Source organism: Phoxinus phoxinus, assembly GCF_949152265.1.
Source record: "Phoxinus phoxinus genome assembly, chromosome: 11".
In the NCBI taxonomy this organism is placed as follows: Eukaryota; Metazoa; Chordata; class Actinopteri; order Cypriniformes; family Leuciscidae; genus Phoxinus; species Phoxinus phoxinus.
The window spans coordinates 32,448,604-32,467,522 of NC_136886.1; the positions used below are offsets into that span (position 1 = coordinate 32,448,604).

An 18,919-nucleotide genomic window follows, 5' to 3' on the forward strand; every position below is an offset into this window, starting at 1 on the left:
TAGGATAATTTTTCTAGGCTTTCTAACACAATGTTTAGGTTTGACTAATCATAATGCAAAAACTAACACTTTAAATCACTATTTCTAAAAAAATATATATATAAAACTTGATAAGAAATAGTTTTTGAGATTGTTTAAATATATATTCAAATCCACAAAAAAAAAAAAAAAAAAGTAAATGTGTCCATTAAACAGCTGGGGAAGTCACATGCCTCTCCATAGAGTGCTGTTTATGCCATCTAGTGGTTACACCATGGTTCTACGCTTTCTCTCCATACTCTCACCAGATGGCGCTAATCTGCTTCAACCATTTTTTTTTTGGAGGCCTAGACTCTATATTAAACTAACATACTGCATTAAAAAAAAAAAAAAATTTTTTTTTAAATTTTTGTATTTTTTTCAATGCCAAAAATAGACCATAAATATTGCATAAATATTAATAAATTCAATCAAATTCTCTCAAAATACAAAATTAAATAGAAAAAATATTATAGAACAAAAATAAATTGCATTGGTTTTACTGGGATGGAGAAAATTGAATTTTTAGGTGTCCGGTCACTTCTGACCGGGAAGGCCCAGGAGGTGACTCCGAAACGAAGACCGTCAGAGGGATATATATATATATATATATATATATATATATATATATATATATACACATACATACATACACACACACACACACACACACACACACACACACACATACATACATACATACATACATACATACATACATACACACATACACACATACACACATACATACACACATACATACACACATACATACACACACACATACACACATACATACATACACACATACATACATACATACATAGTATCGGTAAAAAGTTTGGAAACATTACTATTTTTAATGTTTTTGAAAGAAGTCTCTTCTCACCAAGGCTGCATTTATTTGATAAAAAATATAGTAAAAACAGTAATATTGAAAAATTGTATTATAATATAAAATAATGGATTTCTATTTTAATATACTTTAAAATATAATTTATTTTGGTGGCGCAAAGCTGAATTTTCATCAGTCCATTACACCAGTCTTCAGTCACATGATCCTTTAGAAATCATTCTAATATATATATATATATACAGGTTAGGGCTGAACGATTTTGGAAAATAATCTAATTGCGATTATTTTTACCAATATTGCGATTGCGATTTAATACGCGATTATTTTCTAAGCTCTTTATCTTTTATATTATTCAACAAACACAAGCAATAAATCATTGTAAAATATGGATGGGAATCTTTAGGCACCTCATTAGCTGATCAACTTTTTTTATTTATTAATTAATCCTATTAATAAAACTTTAAATATTTATTTAATTACATATGTAATTATATGTAGGCTACTTTTAAAAATAATTACACATTAAAAAAACGAAATTAATACAGTTAGGCCTACATGTTATTTTAAATAGGCTATATAAACGAATAGCTTCAAAACATAAAAGTTATCAATAACAAAGAGGGGGAAAAAAACATTACAAGCAATAAACAAAGAGTGCTTTCAGTATTTAAGAGTCTGAATGTTTTCCACTCGAGCTGTGATTAAGTGATGTTTCTTTCTCAGTTTAGATAAGATAAGCTGCTTCACACTAATGCACAGATCTCTTTTGAAATATAAGATGTGGTTTGTCCTGTCTGTTTAATAACTTAAGACATAACTGACTGTTTACATTAATTTCGCGTCTTAACGCATTTTGAGATGCAAGTACATTTAACCAGGTAGACAGAGTCGCTCACAGCCGCATGTGAGAGCGCTCTTCACAAAGCGGCCGTGAGTATTTGAAATTGAAAGCAGCTTCTGTCGATGGTTTTCATATTTTTATTTTTAATATATAAGCCAACTGCATTCCAAAAGACATATGATGCCTTTATAGAGCATTTGTAAGGAAAATACCGGCGGGCGGGACCGCGCACTACTACATCAAGCGCGCGTATTTCACAGCGAGTGCCATATGATCTTCTAGTCAGTGCAATGAAGCCCGCGAATGTCCAATTCGCTTCAACTTTTCCGAACTGTAGGCTATGAAATACTATTTTTCGGAAGGTTCGAATGTGTGTGTGTGACAGAGGAATTAGAAGCAAGCAGAATACGGTTGTTTTTAAAGCACACGCAGCGTCATCACGCATCTGTGTTAAAACTAAGCTCAGACTCGATTCTGAAATTATCTGAATCCATACAGAATCGTTGAAGAGAATCTATAACACAATCACATAAATTAAACAAACTGTTCTTTCCTGTAGCCTATGCCAGGCCTATATGCGTAGCGTGCCAAGTTGATGCTTCATCAGCGGTGCAGATTACTTTACTATCGCGTGTCACGTGACCAGAGAGTAATCGCAGCTTTTGCAATTACAAAATCGCGTTTCATCATATCGCGATATTATCGCAAATGCAATTAATCGTTCAGCCCTAATACAGGTGCTGGTCATAAAATTAGAATATCATCAAAAAGTTGATTTATTTCAAGAATTCAACTTAACAGGTAAAACTAATATATAGACTCATTACATGCAAAGAGATATTTCAAGCCTTTATTAGTTTTCATAAGCTTTCAGCTTATGAAACCCACGAAATCGAAATCCCAGAAAATTGTAATATTACATGAAATCACACAGTAATACCATGGTCACTGAACCAGGTTATGGTTATTTTGGCAGTGTGGGCCGGTGCAAATCCTGCTGGAAAATGAAGGAAGCACGAAGTGATCTGGAAATGTCCTGGTAGACGGCTGCGGTGACTCTGTGCTTTATTAAAGCACAGTGGATCAAAGTCCTCTTTTCTGATGAGAGCAAATTTTGCATCTATTAATTAATAAATGAAATACCTTAAAGCTAAACGCAAGTATATATATATATGCTGTCTGTGTTTTTAATGTTAATCAAACAACAAAGGACAGAGAAAAGTAATCACTCTGCTCTTGACTGGATAGTCTTCACTGTATAAATTGAACAGATTAATCCTTACTAAAAAGTTACAGAAGTTGTTCAGTGTTATTTTACATTTGATTATTCAGCGTCTCTAACAGAAAACTACTGTTACTCGTCTTTAAACATATTTTACATTTATTAGTTAGGCTAATAGCTTCATCTGTGGTATCGAAATTGGAAAAGAGAATTATGTATTTTCACTGGTGTCTGTTTTTGCCAAAAAATTGCTGTTAAAACATATTTATGGCTGGTACATTTTGTTGTCACAAGCCATTGGCAGGTGTGGCAAAAAGTTACTTTTAGGCCCTGTGTGTGTATATATAATATGTATATATCTTTTAATCTGACCCTACATTATCACATACACCGTGCTCTCTAAATATCAGCATAAACTACTGCAAACCATCGCTTGACCGCATTAAAATAAGGAATTGCAATTTGACATATATATATTACTGCACCCAATACAAACTATTATATACATATATATTATATTTATACTTGAGATAGATTCATAAATGACTCATTTAGATTGAACAGACAGAGACAGTGGTAGTGTAAAACTGGGTAGTTTATTGCTTGTGTGTTTGAATGAGAGATAACTTCACAATCTTCAAACTGCACAAGCGCACATTCATCTGAATTGTGTTTCCGCTCATCTTAACGGCAGATCTATCTTACAGAGAGTGTGTGTGAGCGAGAGAAACAGAGGCCCAGAGCCCAGTCTGACCACGTATAAAGAAAAAAAAAATCAAAGCATTCGAAATGTGGTGCAAAGAAGAAGAAAAAAAAAAGGCCAGACGTTACATTGTAAAATCACATAGCAATTGGTACTTACAGGGAATGCTATACTAACGTTTGATTACAGGATATACAGAAAGAAAAAGCACGAGACAGCACAGATTCTGAGGAGAGTGTAAACCAGACGTACAACAGTCGCTTTTCACTTTACTGTATGTTTTAATATTAGATATCTGTCCACCACACGCTCATTCTCGGACCTCAGACACTGGCATCTCTCAACAGAACCGTGTTGATCTCTGTGTGTGTGTGTGTTTGCACACTGGAATCTTTTTGTACTGAATAAATACAATAGAGACGTACTACAGCGGATGGGGTCGTTACGAGGACTCCGGGGTCGTCTGCTGTAAGAGGGTCTCGCTGGTAACAGGCATGTCTTTGACCGCAGGGTTAGGTGTGGCATCCAGTATGAGCGCTGGAGTTTGCACGTTGGCTAAGGAGACGGGCGGTCCGAAGTCAGATGGTGCCAGGGGAGATGGCAGCGTGACGCCTGGCATGCTGGGAAGTGTGGAAGATAGAACGGGGTGCATGGGCAGATGAGAGATGCCAGGCAGGTTCAGAGGAGGAAGAGGGGGCAAACCTACAGAGACACGAGCGTTAGCATTAGTGTGATTAAATCAGACAAAACATTCATTTGTATCACGATTACTGCTTTTCTGTCCCCAAATTTAAAACTGGTGTAATTACTACTTTTGTATTACTATTAAAAATGCTTTTTTTACAAGTTAATCTTTCTTTATAGTGTGTAATGTTGCTGTTTGAGCATGAAAAGGCTCTGAGTTGTTCTCTATATCAGTGTCACTGTTTCTGAACTCCCTGAAAGGCCTTCATTGTAGTATCGAGTTTTCTTCGGGGAACGAACACGTTACAATATTCCTCATTTAAATAATTCCCGCCAAAAGAGGTTAGAAATGTGTTGAAACTCGCAGTTATGGTCAGTCTTTCAGGCATGAAAACTTCAAGTAGACTCCAAAAACAAAATCAAGGCTTTGCAAAAGGGCATAATACCAGTAGGGTCCCTTTAAGACTCTACATTTGATTGAATTAAGACTTTTTAAGGGCCCGTGAGGACCTTGTTTACATGTCAGTCACACACACGTCAGTTCCTTCCTGCCTGAGTGGCTGGTTGTTAGTCAGAATAAGCTGTAATATGGGATAATGTCTAATAATGTATACCTGCTGTATTATGAGGTAACCCACTGATTCCAGCTAAAGAGACAGCGCTAAGGTTCGGTAATGGTAGATTAAGGTTCGGGAGGTTAGGCAGGATGGGCAGGGGAGCGAGACCAGATGGTAAGGACATCAAACCTACAAGCACAAAATGAAAATCATTTATTCACATAACATCAGATACCAGCTCTCATTGATATGTGTCGGGTCCCCGCTATGATAACAGTAACTTTCTCAAATGTTTACAGAACAAGCGGGAACCCTGTGTGCCTGTATCTTTCTCTATTGCTGTTCGATTACATGATAGAATGTCTAAGGCCTTCAAAAGCCGTACAGCAAACCCATCTAATCTGGTGCCTATTACACGCCAACCTAAGACTGCTGTGCGGACAAAAAGTAAGACTGTTAAGTTAGCACTCTTAAACATCTGCTCACTTAAAAATAAATCACTTCTAGTCAATGACTTAATAACCACATACAACCTGGATTTTATGTTTCTAAACGAAACTTGGCTAGAAGACAACTGCAGTGCAACTGTCCTAAATGAAACATCCCCTGATAACTATACTTTTATGAGTGTCTGCAGAGCGGGTAGGAGAGGTGGGGGAGTAGCTGCTCTTTTTAAAGATGTCTATCCATGTAAGCAAATATCATTTGGTAATTACCCGTCTTTTGAATATCTGGGTATTGTGTTAAAAGGTGCTCCACGCATTTTACTAATCATTGTTTACAGGCCTCCAAAATACTCTTCAGCCTTTGCTGAGGATTTTACAGAACTGTTATCAACCATTTCCTCAGAGTTTGACTGTTTTGCTATTTCTGGAGATTTTAACATTCACATAGACAATGCAGAAAACAATATGGCAAAAGAAATCAAAACTGTTTTAAAAACTTTTGATCTGACTCAGCATGTACATGGACCGACACACAATCGTGGACACACTCTAGATTTACTTATCAGTAAGGGTCTAAACATTTCATCGATTGTTATTAAGGATGTAGCACTGTCTGATCATTTCTGTATTTTCTTTGATATATTGATCTCTCCTGCCATTGAAGCTAGATCTGTGTCTGTCAAAAAGAGATGCTTAAATGAGAACACTAGTGTACTATTTATGAAGGCTATATCTTTAACACCAAGCATATCTGCTGACTCTGTTGATTTTCTCCTTGATTCTTTTAACTCAAAAGTTAAAAGTGTAATTGATGATATTGCTCCTGTGAAGGTCAGGAAGAGTGGTAGACAAAAGGCACCCTGGAGAAACTCAACAGCAGTGCAAAATATGAAAAGACAATGCAGAAAAGCAGAGCGCATGTGGCGGAAGACAAAACTTGTAGTCCATTATAACATCTACAAAGACACCATCCATGCTTTCAATATGGAACTAGGCAAAGCTAGACAGACTTTCTTCTCAAATATTATTAACAGCAACTTAAACAACACACGCACTCTTTTTGCTACTGTAGAGAGACTGACAAACCCCCCGAGCCAGATTCCCAGTGAAATGCTCTCAGACAGCAAGTGCAGTGAGTTCGCTTCTTTCTTCTCTGAGAAAATCAATAATATCAGAAAGGCGATCAGCACATCCTTGAGTTGCACTAGGGTCAGACAGATCAGACCACAACCTGAGAAAGTTACTATGTCTGATTTCAAAGAAATTGATGGCAAAATTTTGGAAGAAACCGTACAGCACCTTAAAACATCAACCTGCGCCCTTGACGCTCTTCCCACATCTTTCTTCAAAAGTGTGTTAAACAGCTTAGAAGCAGATCTCCTAGAAGTGGTAAATGCCTCACTTCTCTCTGGAAGTTTTCCAAACTCCCTGAAAACTGCAGTTGTCAAACCCCTCCTAAAAAAGAGTAATCTTGATAAGACTATATTAAGCAATTATAGACCGATCTCAAATCTTCCTTTCATTGGCAAGATCATTGAAAAAGTTGTTTTCAATCAGCTGAACAAATTCTTAAGCTCGAATGGATACTTTGACAATTTTCAATCTGGTTTCCGATCGCATCACAGCACAGAGACAGCGCTCATAAAGATAATTAACGATATTCGCTTAAATACTGATACAGGCAAATTATCAGTGCTGGTACTACTCGACCTCAGTGCTGCATTTGACACTGTTGATCACAACATACTTCTGGACAGGCTGGAAAACTGGGTGGGTCTTTCTGGGATAGTCCTAAAATGGTTCAGGTCATACTTAGAAGCGAGAGGTTATTATGTGAGTATAGGAGACCATAAGTCTGAGTGGACATCCATGACATGCGGAGTTCCTCAAGGCTCAATTCTTGCGCCACTCCTATTCAACCTGTACATGCTTCCAATGAGCCAAATAATGAGAAAGAACCAAATTGCTTACCACAGCTATGCAGACGACACACAGATCTACTTAGCCCTATCGCCTAACGATTACAGCCCCATTGACTCCCTGTTCCAATGCATTGATGAAGTAAACTGCTGGATGTGCCAAAACTTTCTTCAGTTAAACAAAGACAAAACTGAAGTCATTGCGTTTGGAAACAAAGATGAAGTTCTCAAGGTGAATGCATACCTCCACTCTAGAGGTCAAACAACTAAAAATCAAGTCAGGAATCTTGGTGTGTCTCTAGAGTCAGACCTTAGCTTCAGTAGTCATGTCAAAGCAATAACTAAATCAGCATACTATCATCTAAAAAATATTGCAAGAATTAGATGCTTTGTCTCCAGTCAAGACTTAGAGAAAATTGTGCATGCTTTCATCACCAGCAGGGTGGATTACTGTAATGGACTCCTCACTGGCCTTCGCAAAAAGACCATAAGACAGTTGCAGCTCGTACAGAACGCTGCCGCCAGGATCCTGAGCAGAACCAGAAAATATGAACATATCACACCAGTCCTCAGGTCTTTACACTGGCTTCCAGTCACATTTAGGATTGATTTTAAAGTATTATTACTGGTATATAAATCATTTAATGGCCTAGGACCTCAATACATTGCAGATATGCTCACTGAATATAAACCCAACAGATCACTGAGATCATTAGGATCACATCAACTAGAAATACCAAGGGTTCACTCAAAGCAAGGAGAGTCCGCTTTTAGCTATTATGCCAGCCGCAGCTGGAACCAGCTTCCAGAAGAGATCAGGTGTGCTCCTACAATAGCCACTTTCAAATCCAGACTCAAAACACTTCTGTTTAACATTGCATTTACTGAATGAGCACTGTGCCACTGTTCGTCCGACTGTTTGCACTGTATTTTATTTTATTTTTTTAGCTTTGCATTTACTGAATGAGCATTGTGCCACTGTTCGATATTAAAGTTTTAGTCTGAGAAAGAGCTAAGAATGTGAATGCTGGGCTAAGGAAAGTGAAAAGAATGTGCAAGTAAATGAAAGAGAAAAGAAAGTTGATACAGGGAAGTCGTAAGAAGATTGAAAGAGAATAGAAAGTTGATAGATGGTAAGTAAGAAGATTGAAAGAGAAAAGGAAGTTGATAAATGGTCATAAGAAGATTGAAAGAAGATTGAAAGAGAATAGAAAGTTGATACAGGGAAGTCGTAAGAAGATTGAAAGAGAAAAGGAAGTTGATAGATGGCAAGTCGTAAGAAGATTGAAAGAGAATAGAAAGTTGATAGATGGTAAGAAGATTGAAAGTCGTAAGAAGATTGAAAGAGAATAGAAAGTTGATAGATGGTAAGAAGATTGAAAGAGAAAAGAAAGTTGATGCATGTAAGTAAGAAGATCCTTTTAAAAGAAAGATCTATAATAGCTACCGGTCGATATAAAATACGTCCGACTGTTTGCACTGTATTTTATTTTATTTTTATTTTTTTATTTTTTTCCAAACTGTGATTCAGGAAGATTTTATTAATTTTTAGGGCTGTCTGATTGGAAGAGATTTTGAAGGGGAACGGGAGAGCTTCACTCCGACGAGGCGAGTGAAGATTATCTATACTACGGAGAGTATAGAGGTTCGCTGTTTGTTTAAAACAGCAAAAGTGAAACGTGCTCTGTGGGGGCCCAGTGGGGCAATACTGGTGTGGTACACCACCCCAGCAGAGGACGTCCCTGGATTAGGTCCAGTGGCACCGCAAACCTGCTCAATCACTTCCATCTCAGATAGGGGTGATTATTAATTATCAGGGCTGTCTGATTGGAAGAGATTTTGAAGGGGAACGGGAGAGCTTCACTCCGACGAGGCGAGTGAAGATTAGCTATACTATGGAGAGTATAGAGGTTCGCTGTTAGTTTAAAACAGCAAAAGTGAAACGTGCTCTGTGGGGGCCCAGTGGGGCAATACTGGTGTGGTACACCACCCCAGCAGAGGACGTCCCTGGATTGTAGGTCCAGTGGCACCGCGAACCTGCTCAATCACTTCCATCTCAGACACGGTTTTAATTATTCTTATTTCTTTTGATTATTTTAATTTCTTCTATGTAAAGCACTTTGAATTACCACTGCTTAGCCTTGCATTTACTGAATGAGCACTGTGCCACTGTTCGTCCGACTGTTTGCACCGTATTTTATTTTCTAAACTGTTTTAATTATTCTTATTTCCTTTATTATCTATGTAATTATTTTTATTTTTATTTCTTCTATGTAAAGCACTTTGAATTACCACTGTGTATGAAATGTGCTATATAAATAAACTTGCCTTGCCTTGCCTTGCCTTGCCTAACAGAGAACGTGAAAAGAAACTTTTCTTCCAGCTTATATTACTTTCACAAAAATAGAGACAAGTGCATGTTCTCTACCTGGTACGGTGGTGGAGGGGTTGATGGGAAGGGTACCCAGCCCAGGGGTCACCTGAGTGGGCAGCAGGGGGACTGTAGGAACACCTGCAGAAAATGACAGTATTTGTATTATGGTAATATTTTATAAAACGGTTAGTTCCAATCCTTGATTCTGATTGGTCAATAGCTGTGTTTTATTCACGATGAAACGCGGCTATGACCGCTTCACCCAACGGTTCTATGTATCACTACACAACACCCCTAGCAACCACTCTTAGCAACTTAAACATGTTTGATCTCATTGATATTGTTAATTGAAGCTATAGTAGAGTATTGTGAGAGATCAAGTAAGCGAGTGTACCAGCATTTACAGTAGATATAGCATTTTCCCTCAGGTCAGTCCTAAATGCATAATTTAAAAAATCCGTTTGAATGTCCGCTGCAATATCTTGTCCTTTTAACAGTTAAAGGGTTTTCCCGTGCCTATAGTCATCTGTCAGTTGCGTCTTCCTTCTCCGTGATCACAAGTTTGAGTTCTTTCAATGTAAAAGTCTTCTCTACTGACTGACTCACTCATAAAGACAGTCTTTGACGCCATCTATTGGTGTAATAATGTATGTAACGTCTGTTGCGGTTTATGGTCAGGGACTATTTTTTCCAGCGGAAGGAAGGCTTTTAGTGATTTTACTTCAAGAAAGTTGCATAGATAAAAAATTTCGGCTTTAATATTTGCATTGTGTGGTAACCGTTTTATAAAAGCAATAAAGCACAGTCTCGAGTACCTTATTGCTTACATAAATTATGAGTGATGTAGAAAAAATATGAAGCACAGAATAAATGTTGACATTTCACCTGTGTGGAGCTCGCTGGGCATTGAGGGCTGGGCCGAGCTGAGTGACAGGCCGGACAGACTGTCCTCAAGTCCTGTGGGAACAGGCTGTGACACAGGGGGCGGAGTCACTGCAGACAGCTGAACCTACACAGAAGACCAAATATATTCAAATAAACCTAGGCTTGTCACGAGAACCACTTTTTGTTTTGCGCTATATATCGTCCCATCCCAGAAATAATTGCGCTAAACGATATTATTGTAATTTTAATACCCTTTTATGCCACTGAATATATAATCCTAATATAACAGCATAATAATGCAAGTAGGCCTACACACTTTTAAATGACATCCTTTTAATTATTTATGTTACTTTTAACTTGAGCGCCACGTGTTATGCATGAGATGCTGCAAAAGAAGCGCACATCTGTTTACATAGAAAAACAATGGAAAAATAGTGCAGTGGAATGCAAAAAACTCATTCTCTGTGAAAATTAACTAGACACTCTCAACGGCTGCATCCCTTATGAAACGGCCTAAAACACTCGCCATTCTGCGTTGTGACATATACATGTGCACCGGAACAGGGGATTGCGGTTTTGAAATTGAGTCCAGTTGGACTTATTCTTCCAAATTGTCTGTAGTTGTCAGAAAAATAGGGATGAGCAACGATTAATCGCATCCAAAATAAAAGTTTGTGTTTAAATAATATATGTATGTGTACTGTGTAAAATTATTTTGTATATATAAATACACACATATGCATATATATATAAATTTACGAAATATTTGCTTGTATATATTTATACATAATTTAGATTATATATACATATAAATAACACATTTTTCTTAAATATATACATGCATGTGTGTGTATTTATATATATAAAATAATTATACACAGTACACATACCGGTACATATATATATTATTTAAACACAAACTTTTATTTTTGATGCGATTAATCGTTGCCCATCCCTACAGGAAAACACTATAATGTCTCAAATGGCACCTTTTTTTCCACCTGTCGATGTATGAAGAAACTGCCGTCACGGAAAACAAACAAGACGACAGCACAATCGAGTAAAATGTTGGTGACATTCATTATCATGTAAACATAATCTGCGATATATTGCATCACAAAAAATTAATGAGGTCATGGGCTGTAAACGATTAATCGCATCCAAAATAAAAGTTTGTATTTACATAATATATGTGTGTGTATTGGGTATAATTATTTTGTGTGTATATATATATATATATATATATATATATATATATATATATATATATATATATATATATATACACACACATGCATGTATATATTTAAGAAAAATTTGTTATTTATTTATAAAATAGTTATATTTATATATAATATAAATATATATGCAGTATATAAATGCAAATATTTCTCAAATATATACATGCATGTGTGTGTATTTATATATACAAAATAATTATACACAATACACACACATACATTATGTAAACACAAACTTTTATTTTGGATGCGATTAATCGTTTACAGCCCTAGGTCATGTGCATATATTGTGCGATATATCGCTATATTGCGAGAGGCCTAAATACACTGTGTGAAATACACATGCACACACACTCACCTCTGTGAAGCCGTCTTTCAGTGGGCTGGCGGGTTCACTGGGGGTGTGTCCGGGGAAGATAATTTTCTTGCCCTCTTCGAAGGGCCGAGTTGGGATTCTGTGCAGGTAACCATAGCCGATACCGCAGCCGAGACTGAACGGAGAAAAAAAAAAAATCACGTCAGACACACACACACACACACAGGCAGGAACCAGAGGAGCAAGAGAGTTTCACACACCTGCCCTCTCCACCCCAGGCACCGTTGGGCGTAATGACCACTTCTCTGCAGTTGTCCGTGTCGGTGTTGTAGACGTAGAGTTTCAGGCCTTTGCCCTCGTGGGTTTCTATCAATGAGAATAAGTCCTCTGACTGGAGAAAGAGCACAGCACACACAGAATGAAGAAAAAAAAAATGAATCACTGAAATGTATCTTGATTTGTTTATGATGTATTCTACAATGTTGCAAATTCTGCTGATTTGTCACTAAAATAATGTCACTAAGGGACCGTTCGGTATTTATGGAAGGGGCCACCGGAGGAAAATAGGGGAGGGTCATGCCTTTTTATTCTTTGTTGAGGGGAGGGTCATCCAACTTTTTTTAGTCTAGGGGGAGGGTCACCCAACTTTTGTATTCATGAAAACAACAAACTTTCAAAGTAGCTTGTTTTGTGCATATTTTTCCATGTAGCTCTCTCAGTCTCGGTCCCCCCATAGCTAGCAGATGGGTCTGATCCAACAAAAAGCAGACGCGAAAGATCAAGTCCAGTTTGGCGCTGTTTGACAGTGCGCGCGCGCTCAGAAAAAGTGCATCATGTCAGAACAGAACGCCAATGAAATGTTTACCACGAGCAAATAATATACTTTTGTGATTGCGAATCACAAGCAGTGTCCTGTGAGTGTGTCCTACGTCGATGTAGCCTACGTCGAGTTTGGGACTGAGGCGCCAGAACTGCAGCTGATAGATTGTGCGCTGTAGTGTGTGTGATAGCGATACTACCACATTTCTTCAAAAGCAGATCGTGGAGATATTAAATCATCCACGACCAAAAATTGTGATATCGCATAAGGTATAAGTATAAAAGTATAAAGTATAAAACAACTGTTAGGCTATCTATCATGTCTGAAAACAAACACAAAAAACGCGTGCTACATTAGGGCTGTTTACACAGGTCCTGCCACTTCATGCGTTTTCTCAGATCGGATAGCTATCTGATTTATCAAAACGATTCCATTTACATCTGGTGTGGTCGCATAAATGCGTTTTTGCAAAACGGATTTAAATCCTATCTTCAATTCTTCAAATAGTTGCACGTTGGCTCATCTGCAGTGATGCGTGTTGCAGTAGCGTCGTCATGTCTGGCTATAACATGACAGCCTATAACACGCTCTCACGTTTATTTTTATTTTATTGCATTTTTTGGGAGGAGTACAATTTACATATGTGGTTTCAACAACCAGATGCATTTACACTTGTTCAGTTTTGTCTGGAATGTGGCCCAGACCTCCCCTGAAGTGGTTTGAGCGATCGGATTCAAATCCGTCTCGAATGCGTTTCGGAGGGCATTTATACATTATACCTGGTCTTTTCTAGGGCTGGGTACCGAGTCTCGATAGTTTTTAGGTATCGAACGAATTGCCTCGATACTATCGAGTATCGAAAAATGGCATGTTGTTCGGTTCCAGATTTCGATACCGCGCACATACTCATATGAGACGCGCGCGCACGCACAAACTCGACGCGCATACTTGTATGAGACGCGAGGACACACACACAAACTCTCCGCGCACATATTCATATGAGACGCGAGCACACACACACAAACTCTCCGCGTACATATGAATATGAGACGCGAGCACACACACAAACTCTCCGCGTACATATTAATATGAGACGCGAGGACACACACATAATAGGCTACCTTAAAGAAAAGTCGATCAAAAGTGTGGGTACATTTCTCCAGACTCGATGCCAACAGCGCGCGATGCAGTATTTGCGGTAAAATAATTGCTGCAAAGACCGATAAATACGATGAAGACCTTGACAGTGCACGGAGTAAACATAAGAGCAGAAAGTTGCTCCGTCTTCGACTGGTAAATGAAGAGATACCTTGTTGATCTGACAGTGTTTATATTGCAATAAATAATAACCTACTGAATGCACACTGCCGTTCAAAAATGTGTTGGTTTACTTGGCTAGTCAGAATTTTTTTTCAGTAAGGATGCATTAAAGTTATCAAAGGTGACATTAAAACATGTGTGATGTTACAAAATATTTCGTTTTTAAATAAATGCTTTTCTTTAGAATTTTTTATTCATCAAAAAATCATGAAAAAATGTAGGCCTATCATAGTTTCCAAAATACTTTTGGATACTTACTAATTAAATAATGTCAAATATAGTAAATGTATTGTTGCCATATACTAAATATTTGACTAGTCGCACTTAATTTCTGCTTAAATACTGCATGGGATATCGCCCATTCTGCGCTCAAGCGCATGTATAATCTTGACGCAAAAACAGGCTAATGATAATAAATATGTATTTAAAAATAACGATGCATTTTAATTGTTTATTAATAAACTCTTTTTTTCTAAATCAGTGTCCGCTGCAAACATGTCTCCATACATCTCCGCTGTAAAGTGCGCCTTTAAGAGAAATGCATCTTTCATACGGATTACATAATCAGATGATATTTGCTTTCGATTTGATTTTTTTCGTTTTTAAAAGTGGACATATCAAGCTTTATATAGATATTTTGTTCATATATTTGAGGCTAGTATGCTATATAGCCTACGATATGTTTCTGCTTTTTTTTTTTTTTTTGACGTGCTACAGTTCACGGAGACCATGAAAGACCCTGATTGTTTTATTTTATTTTACAAAAGCAAAACGTTTTCTTGTTATTGTGAGTTTACACAAATACAAGTATTGCGACTGATGCATTCTTTTCTGTATGGCCATAAATAGAGTATTTTAAGTTGTTTCCACTGTTGATCGCATCGGCGCCTCCATGTCATGCAGTGCGCGCTACACACTCCGCACACACACTTGGTTATGCGCCTAAGAACAGCGAACAATTATCTAGGTTAACGTTAGAGTGAGCGGCGATGCCAGACGGATAATCCTCATGTTTAACAAATCAAATCATGCAGTTTCTACCTATCGCGAGTCAGCGCTGCGCCAGTTTGAAAAAGGCGGGTGTACAGGAGTCTTTTAATGAACGTTTGGTGTAGGTCTAGGCATAGAGATATCTGAACATCTTTGCCAAGCGCAAACCAGTACAGAAGTAATAATCAATAAATGATCGGGGAGGGTCATGCCTTTTTTCACAATCATTTTGGAGGGTCATAGAAAAATTTATTGCTGGCGAAGGGAGGGTCAAGTCTTTTTTTACTATTGATCTCAAAACTCCTCCGGTGGCCCCATAAATAAATAACGAACAGTCCCTAACTGGCTAAAACAAAGAAGGAGTTGGCAATCTTCCACAAAAGGCCTTGTGACAGTCTGGAAAATATTCTAGTATTATTTACATTCAAGTATTTACTCATTTTAAATTGGCATTTTTTATATATTTTCAGATTTCAAGTCACCTTTATTCATAAAGCGCTTTTTACAATACAGATTATTTCAAAGCAGCTTTACAGTGATAACAGGAAAATAATGCAACCGAGTTTGTTTCTGCTGTACAGCAGATCTAGAAGAAAATAGCACCACAGTCCAGCTTAATTAAGTTCAGTGATGGTTCATTTTTGTTGTAAAAAAGTTATTAAATTTAGTTAATTCAGAAAACGGTGATGTCATCATCCAGTTCAGTTCTCATATATAATGGTGTCAATGCAAGCAGATCAATATAATATTGTTGAATATCAAATGATGATTAAATTATTTCATAATAACTTTTTAGTAATTTTGTTATGTGCTTATCATAATTTATATTTTTTATTCATCTTTCCTTTATTTTTAGTAAATGTAGTACCTAAACTTAGTTGCCAAGGTAGCATTTATCAAAAACTTTTTTGTTAGTTTTATTTAACAACAACACTGGTCTTGAAAACATAAGAATGCATTTAAAACTATAAAACCAGTTTTTCACTGCATGTCATTGTTTTACAGAAAATGTGTGCTCATGAATTTATGGATTTTATTATAGCGGATTAATTCACCGCTTATTTTTCTTTAAAAAAAGGTGGAATTTGTAGTGAACAAAACATTTAATGAAAAATCTAAATATTTCTAGCAAATATAAAAATGCAACATGATGATAGAAAATATATTGTATTAACAGATAATGAGCACAGCACTTTTTGGCAATTTCAGCTCTTTTCTAGGATGCCCAAAGAATCTACAAGTGTTTTAATTTATATTTGAGCTGCAGAGCGTGATATTAATTGACAATTTATCCAAAATACAGATGTTTTCGCACAATAATCACGAGTTTGTGATGTGAATGAGAGAAACGTACCTCGTTCATGACTGTGTCTGCTCCGATGATGTAGTCGGTGTGTGGTCTTAATCCTGCTAATGCTGCTGGAGAATTTGGTTCCACTTCCTACAGAACAAGTGAAAACGAGTCAAGGCGCACATTTCATCTTACAACTCGACCGACCGGTCTGCTTTACAAGAACACACCCATGCTGAACTACGACTAATTGAACTAAAGTTAATCAAAATGAGTTCAAAGCAAACGTGCTAATGCAACCCCGCCCTCACAAAATATGCAGTGTAAATAAATAACTGATTCCAGCAGCTTTCACTGATTACATTTCACCGCTTTCATTTACTCACCAAAACATGCCAGACGTTCTCATTGGCTCCTTCAAAGCTGCAAAAGCGGATGCTGACCCCCAGAAGACCCTGGCCGCCCCACATGTTGCTGGGAGTAACAGTGGCTTCCCGCAGCTCGAGGGTTTTGCTGCTGTACACTAGCATCTTCACAGGTTTCTCAACGCTAGCCTTCAATATGTCTTTCAGCGTGTCATTATCCTTGTTCTATATAAATCAAAGCAAAAACAACATTAAACAGCTAGGTAGGATTGTGTAAAATTATGCTATATAACATTGTACCAAACAAAATGAACGTCAACCACATATTAATTTTAAACTTTAAATAATGTACAGACCAGGTGTGCATATATAAGCTGTTTTACAATGGCTTCAAATGTGGTTCGTCCAATCAGATTTTAGAGTCAGAACTGTCAGTTTTACTGTTTAGAGTCTTATAAGCATTACATAATACCAGACTTCATTTTTAAAGTGTCTAATTCACTGGACTGTCCCAAAATTGGTATTATTACATGGCTATTCAATATATAAACCAATTTTCCATTTGAAGTACTAACCCCAGTTCATATAAGGCAAATCAAGCTTGTTTCTTTATCGGTTTCTCACATGCTTATAACTTAAAAACACTGGATGGGGTTCAATGAATAGTCAGTTCATTGAAGAGATGATGGATGGCCATGCACCGTGTGCAACAAACCTACCAGCCTGGTGTTGTTAATGGACACAATGAAGTCAAAGAAGGGTTCGAGACCTGCTCTGTGCCCGGGAGAATTCTCCTGCACCTGCATAACAGAGAAAGGAGACTGGTTATCCCATCAAATAAAAATACCAAACATCAATATCTTCTGGGAAAACTCTAAACTGATATACATGTGATCATGAAATATTGCTCTTTGTATCAGAAAACACTTTACAACCTTGACTGAGATGTCAACCAAAAAAAAAAAAAAAATGCAGTCATGCATGTACCCAAGTATCAAAATGGCATACTGGTCTTACACACGTTATGCTGTTTCTTGAGTAAATTAGTTTAGGTCAATTTGAGTTGTGGCAGATGAAAACTGAACATTTTAACAGCTATGCATAATCATGACATATAGTAAGCTTCTTCAACAGCCCATTCTCACACAAAAATTACATGGCGCAGTAGGATAAATAAAGACGTGCATTTTAAAGGCTATCAGTCTTTGCATGTCAAATGCTGAAAATAAATCTCTTGACATTTAACAGCAGAGATGATCATTTAGCCACGTTAGCATTTAGCTAATGTTAGCAGGCCGCACTGACGTCCCCGCCCTCGATTTGAACTTTCCGCTGCCTGAGAGTCGCGATCTTCCGTATGAGCGAAGGAAAGAGACCGATCGAGCGGACGGGTCTGTAAAACACACTCACTCTGAGAACGTGATAGCCCTCCGAACCGCCTCCTGGAATTTCCAAACTCTGCGATCCCCCCATGATCCCCGCTTCGTGTCACCTGCGAGAATATAATCAGTTTTATTATTTTTCTCCCAGCTGCCGGTTTTGTGGACAGACACGTCGGAGTCTCCAAGGGATGCGCGCGACTGTGGTGGGTGAATGACGTGGCAGCGCAAGAAGGAGGGCTCGTGCTTATGTGGCGCACAGGTGAGACTTACACAGCGGTACACAAACACACACACGGAGGCATTTTTCACATTATGAATCAGTGAAGCATGGTCTATTTCTCATTTGTACGTGTAAAGCAGGTAAACGGTGGGATATGCAACCACAGCGCCAAAAAGAATACACGGGAGCGATGTCGGATTACTAATGTTCGTTTGAATCGAGTCTTTTGCTTGAATCGGTTGAAAAGTCTGAACGATTAGTTCTCTAGTCGCCAGTTGTCAAAAATCCCCCTCTCAACAGCATAACTTTTCTTCCCAATACAACTTCACTGTGTGTTAACTTTGTGAGATTCTACTTATTGGGCTTCTGGTAAACTTGTGCAAAAGATGGTAGAAGTATTGTAAATATAAGGTTTATTGATCAGTGATTCCGATGTTTATAACTAGACTTATTTTTGTTTCAATTGTAC

The 18,919-nt window shown here is 37.6% G+C and overlaps 1 protein-coding gene across 1 annotated transcript; it reads right to left on the reverse strand.

The window, feature by feature from the left end:
* Positions 1-3,514: 3,514 nt before the first annotated feature.
* On the reverse strand, positions 3,515-18,704 carry gorasp2 (golgi reassembly stacking protein 2). The gene is made up of 10 exons (XM_079628581.1): positions 18,259-18,704; positions 17,568-17,648; positions 16,870-17,073; positions 16,547-16,633; positions 12,323-12,453; positions 12,105-12,237; positions 10,506-10,629; positions 9,675-9,758; positions 4,939-5,070; positions 3,515-4,342 (listed from the first exon to the last, which is right to left on the reverse strand). Exons 1-10 carry the CDS (start codon positions 18,319-18,321, stop codon positions 4,083-4,085), a joined length of 1,299 nt encoding a protein of 432 aa, XP_079484707.1. The 5' UTR covers positions 18,322-18,704; the 3' UTR covers positions 3,515-4,082.
* Positions 18,705-18,919: the final 215 nt, after the last annotated feature.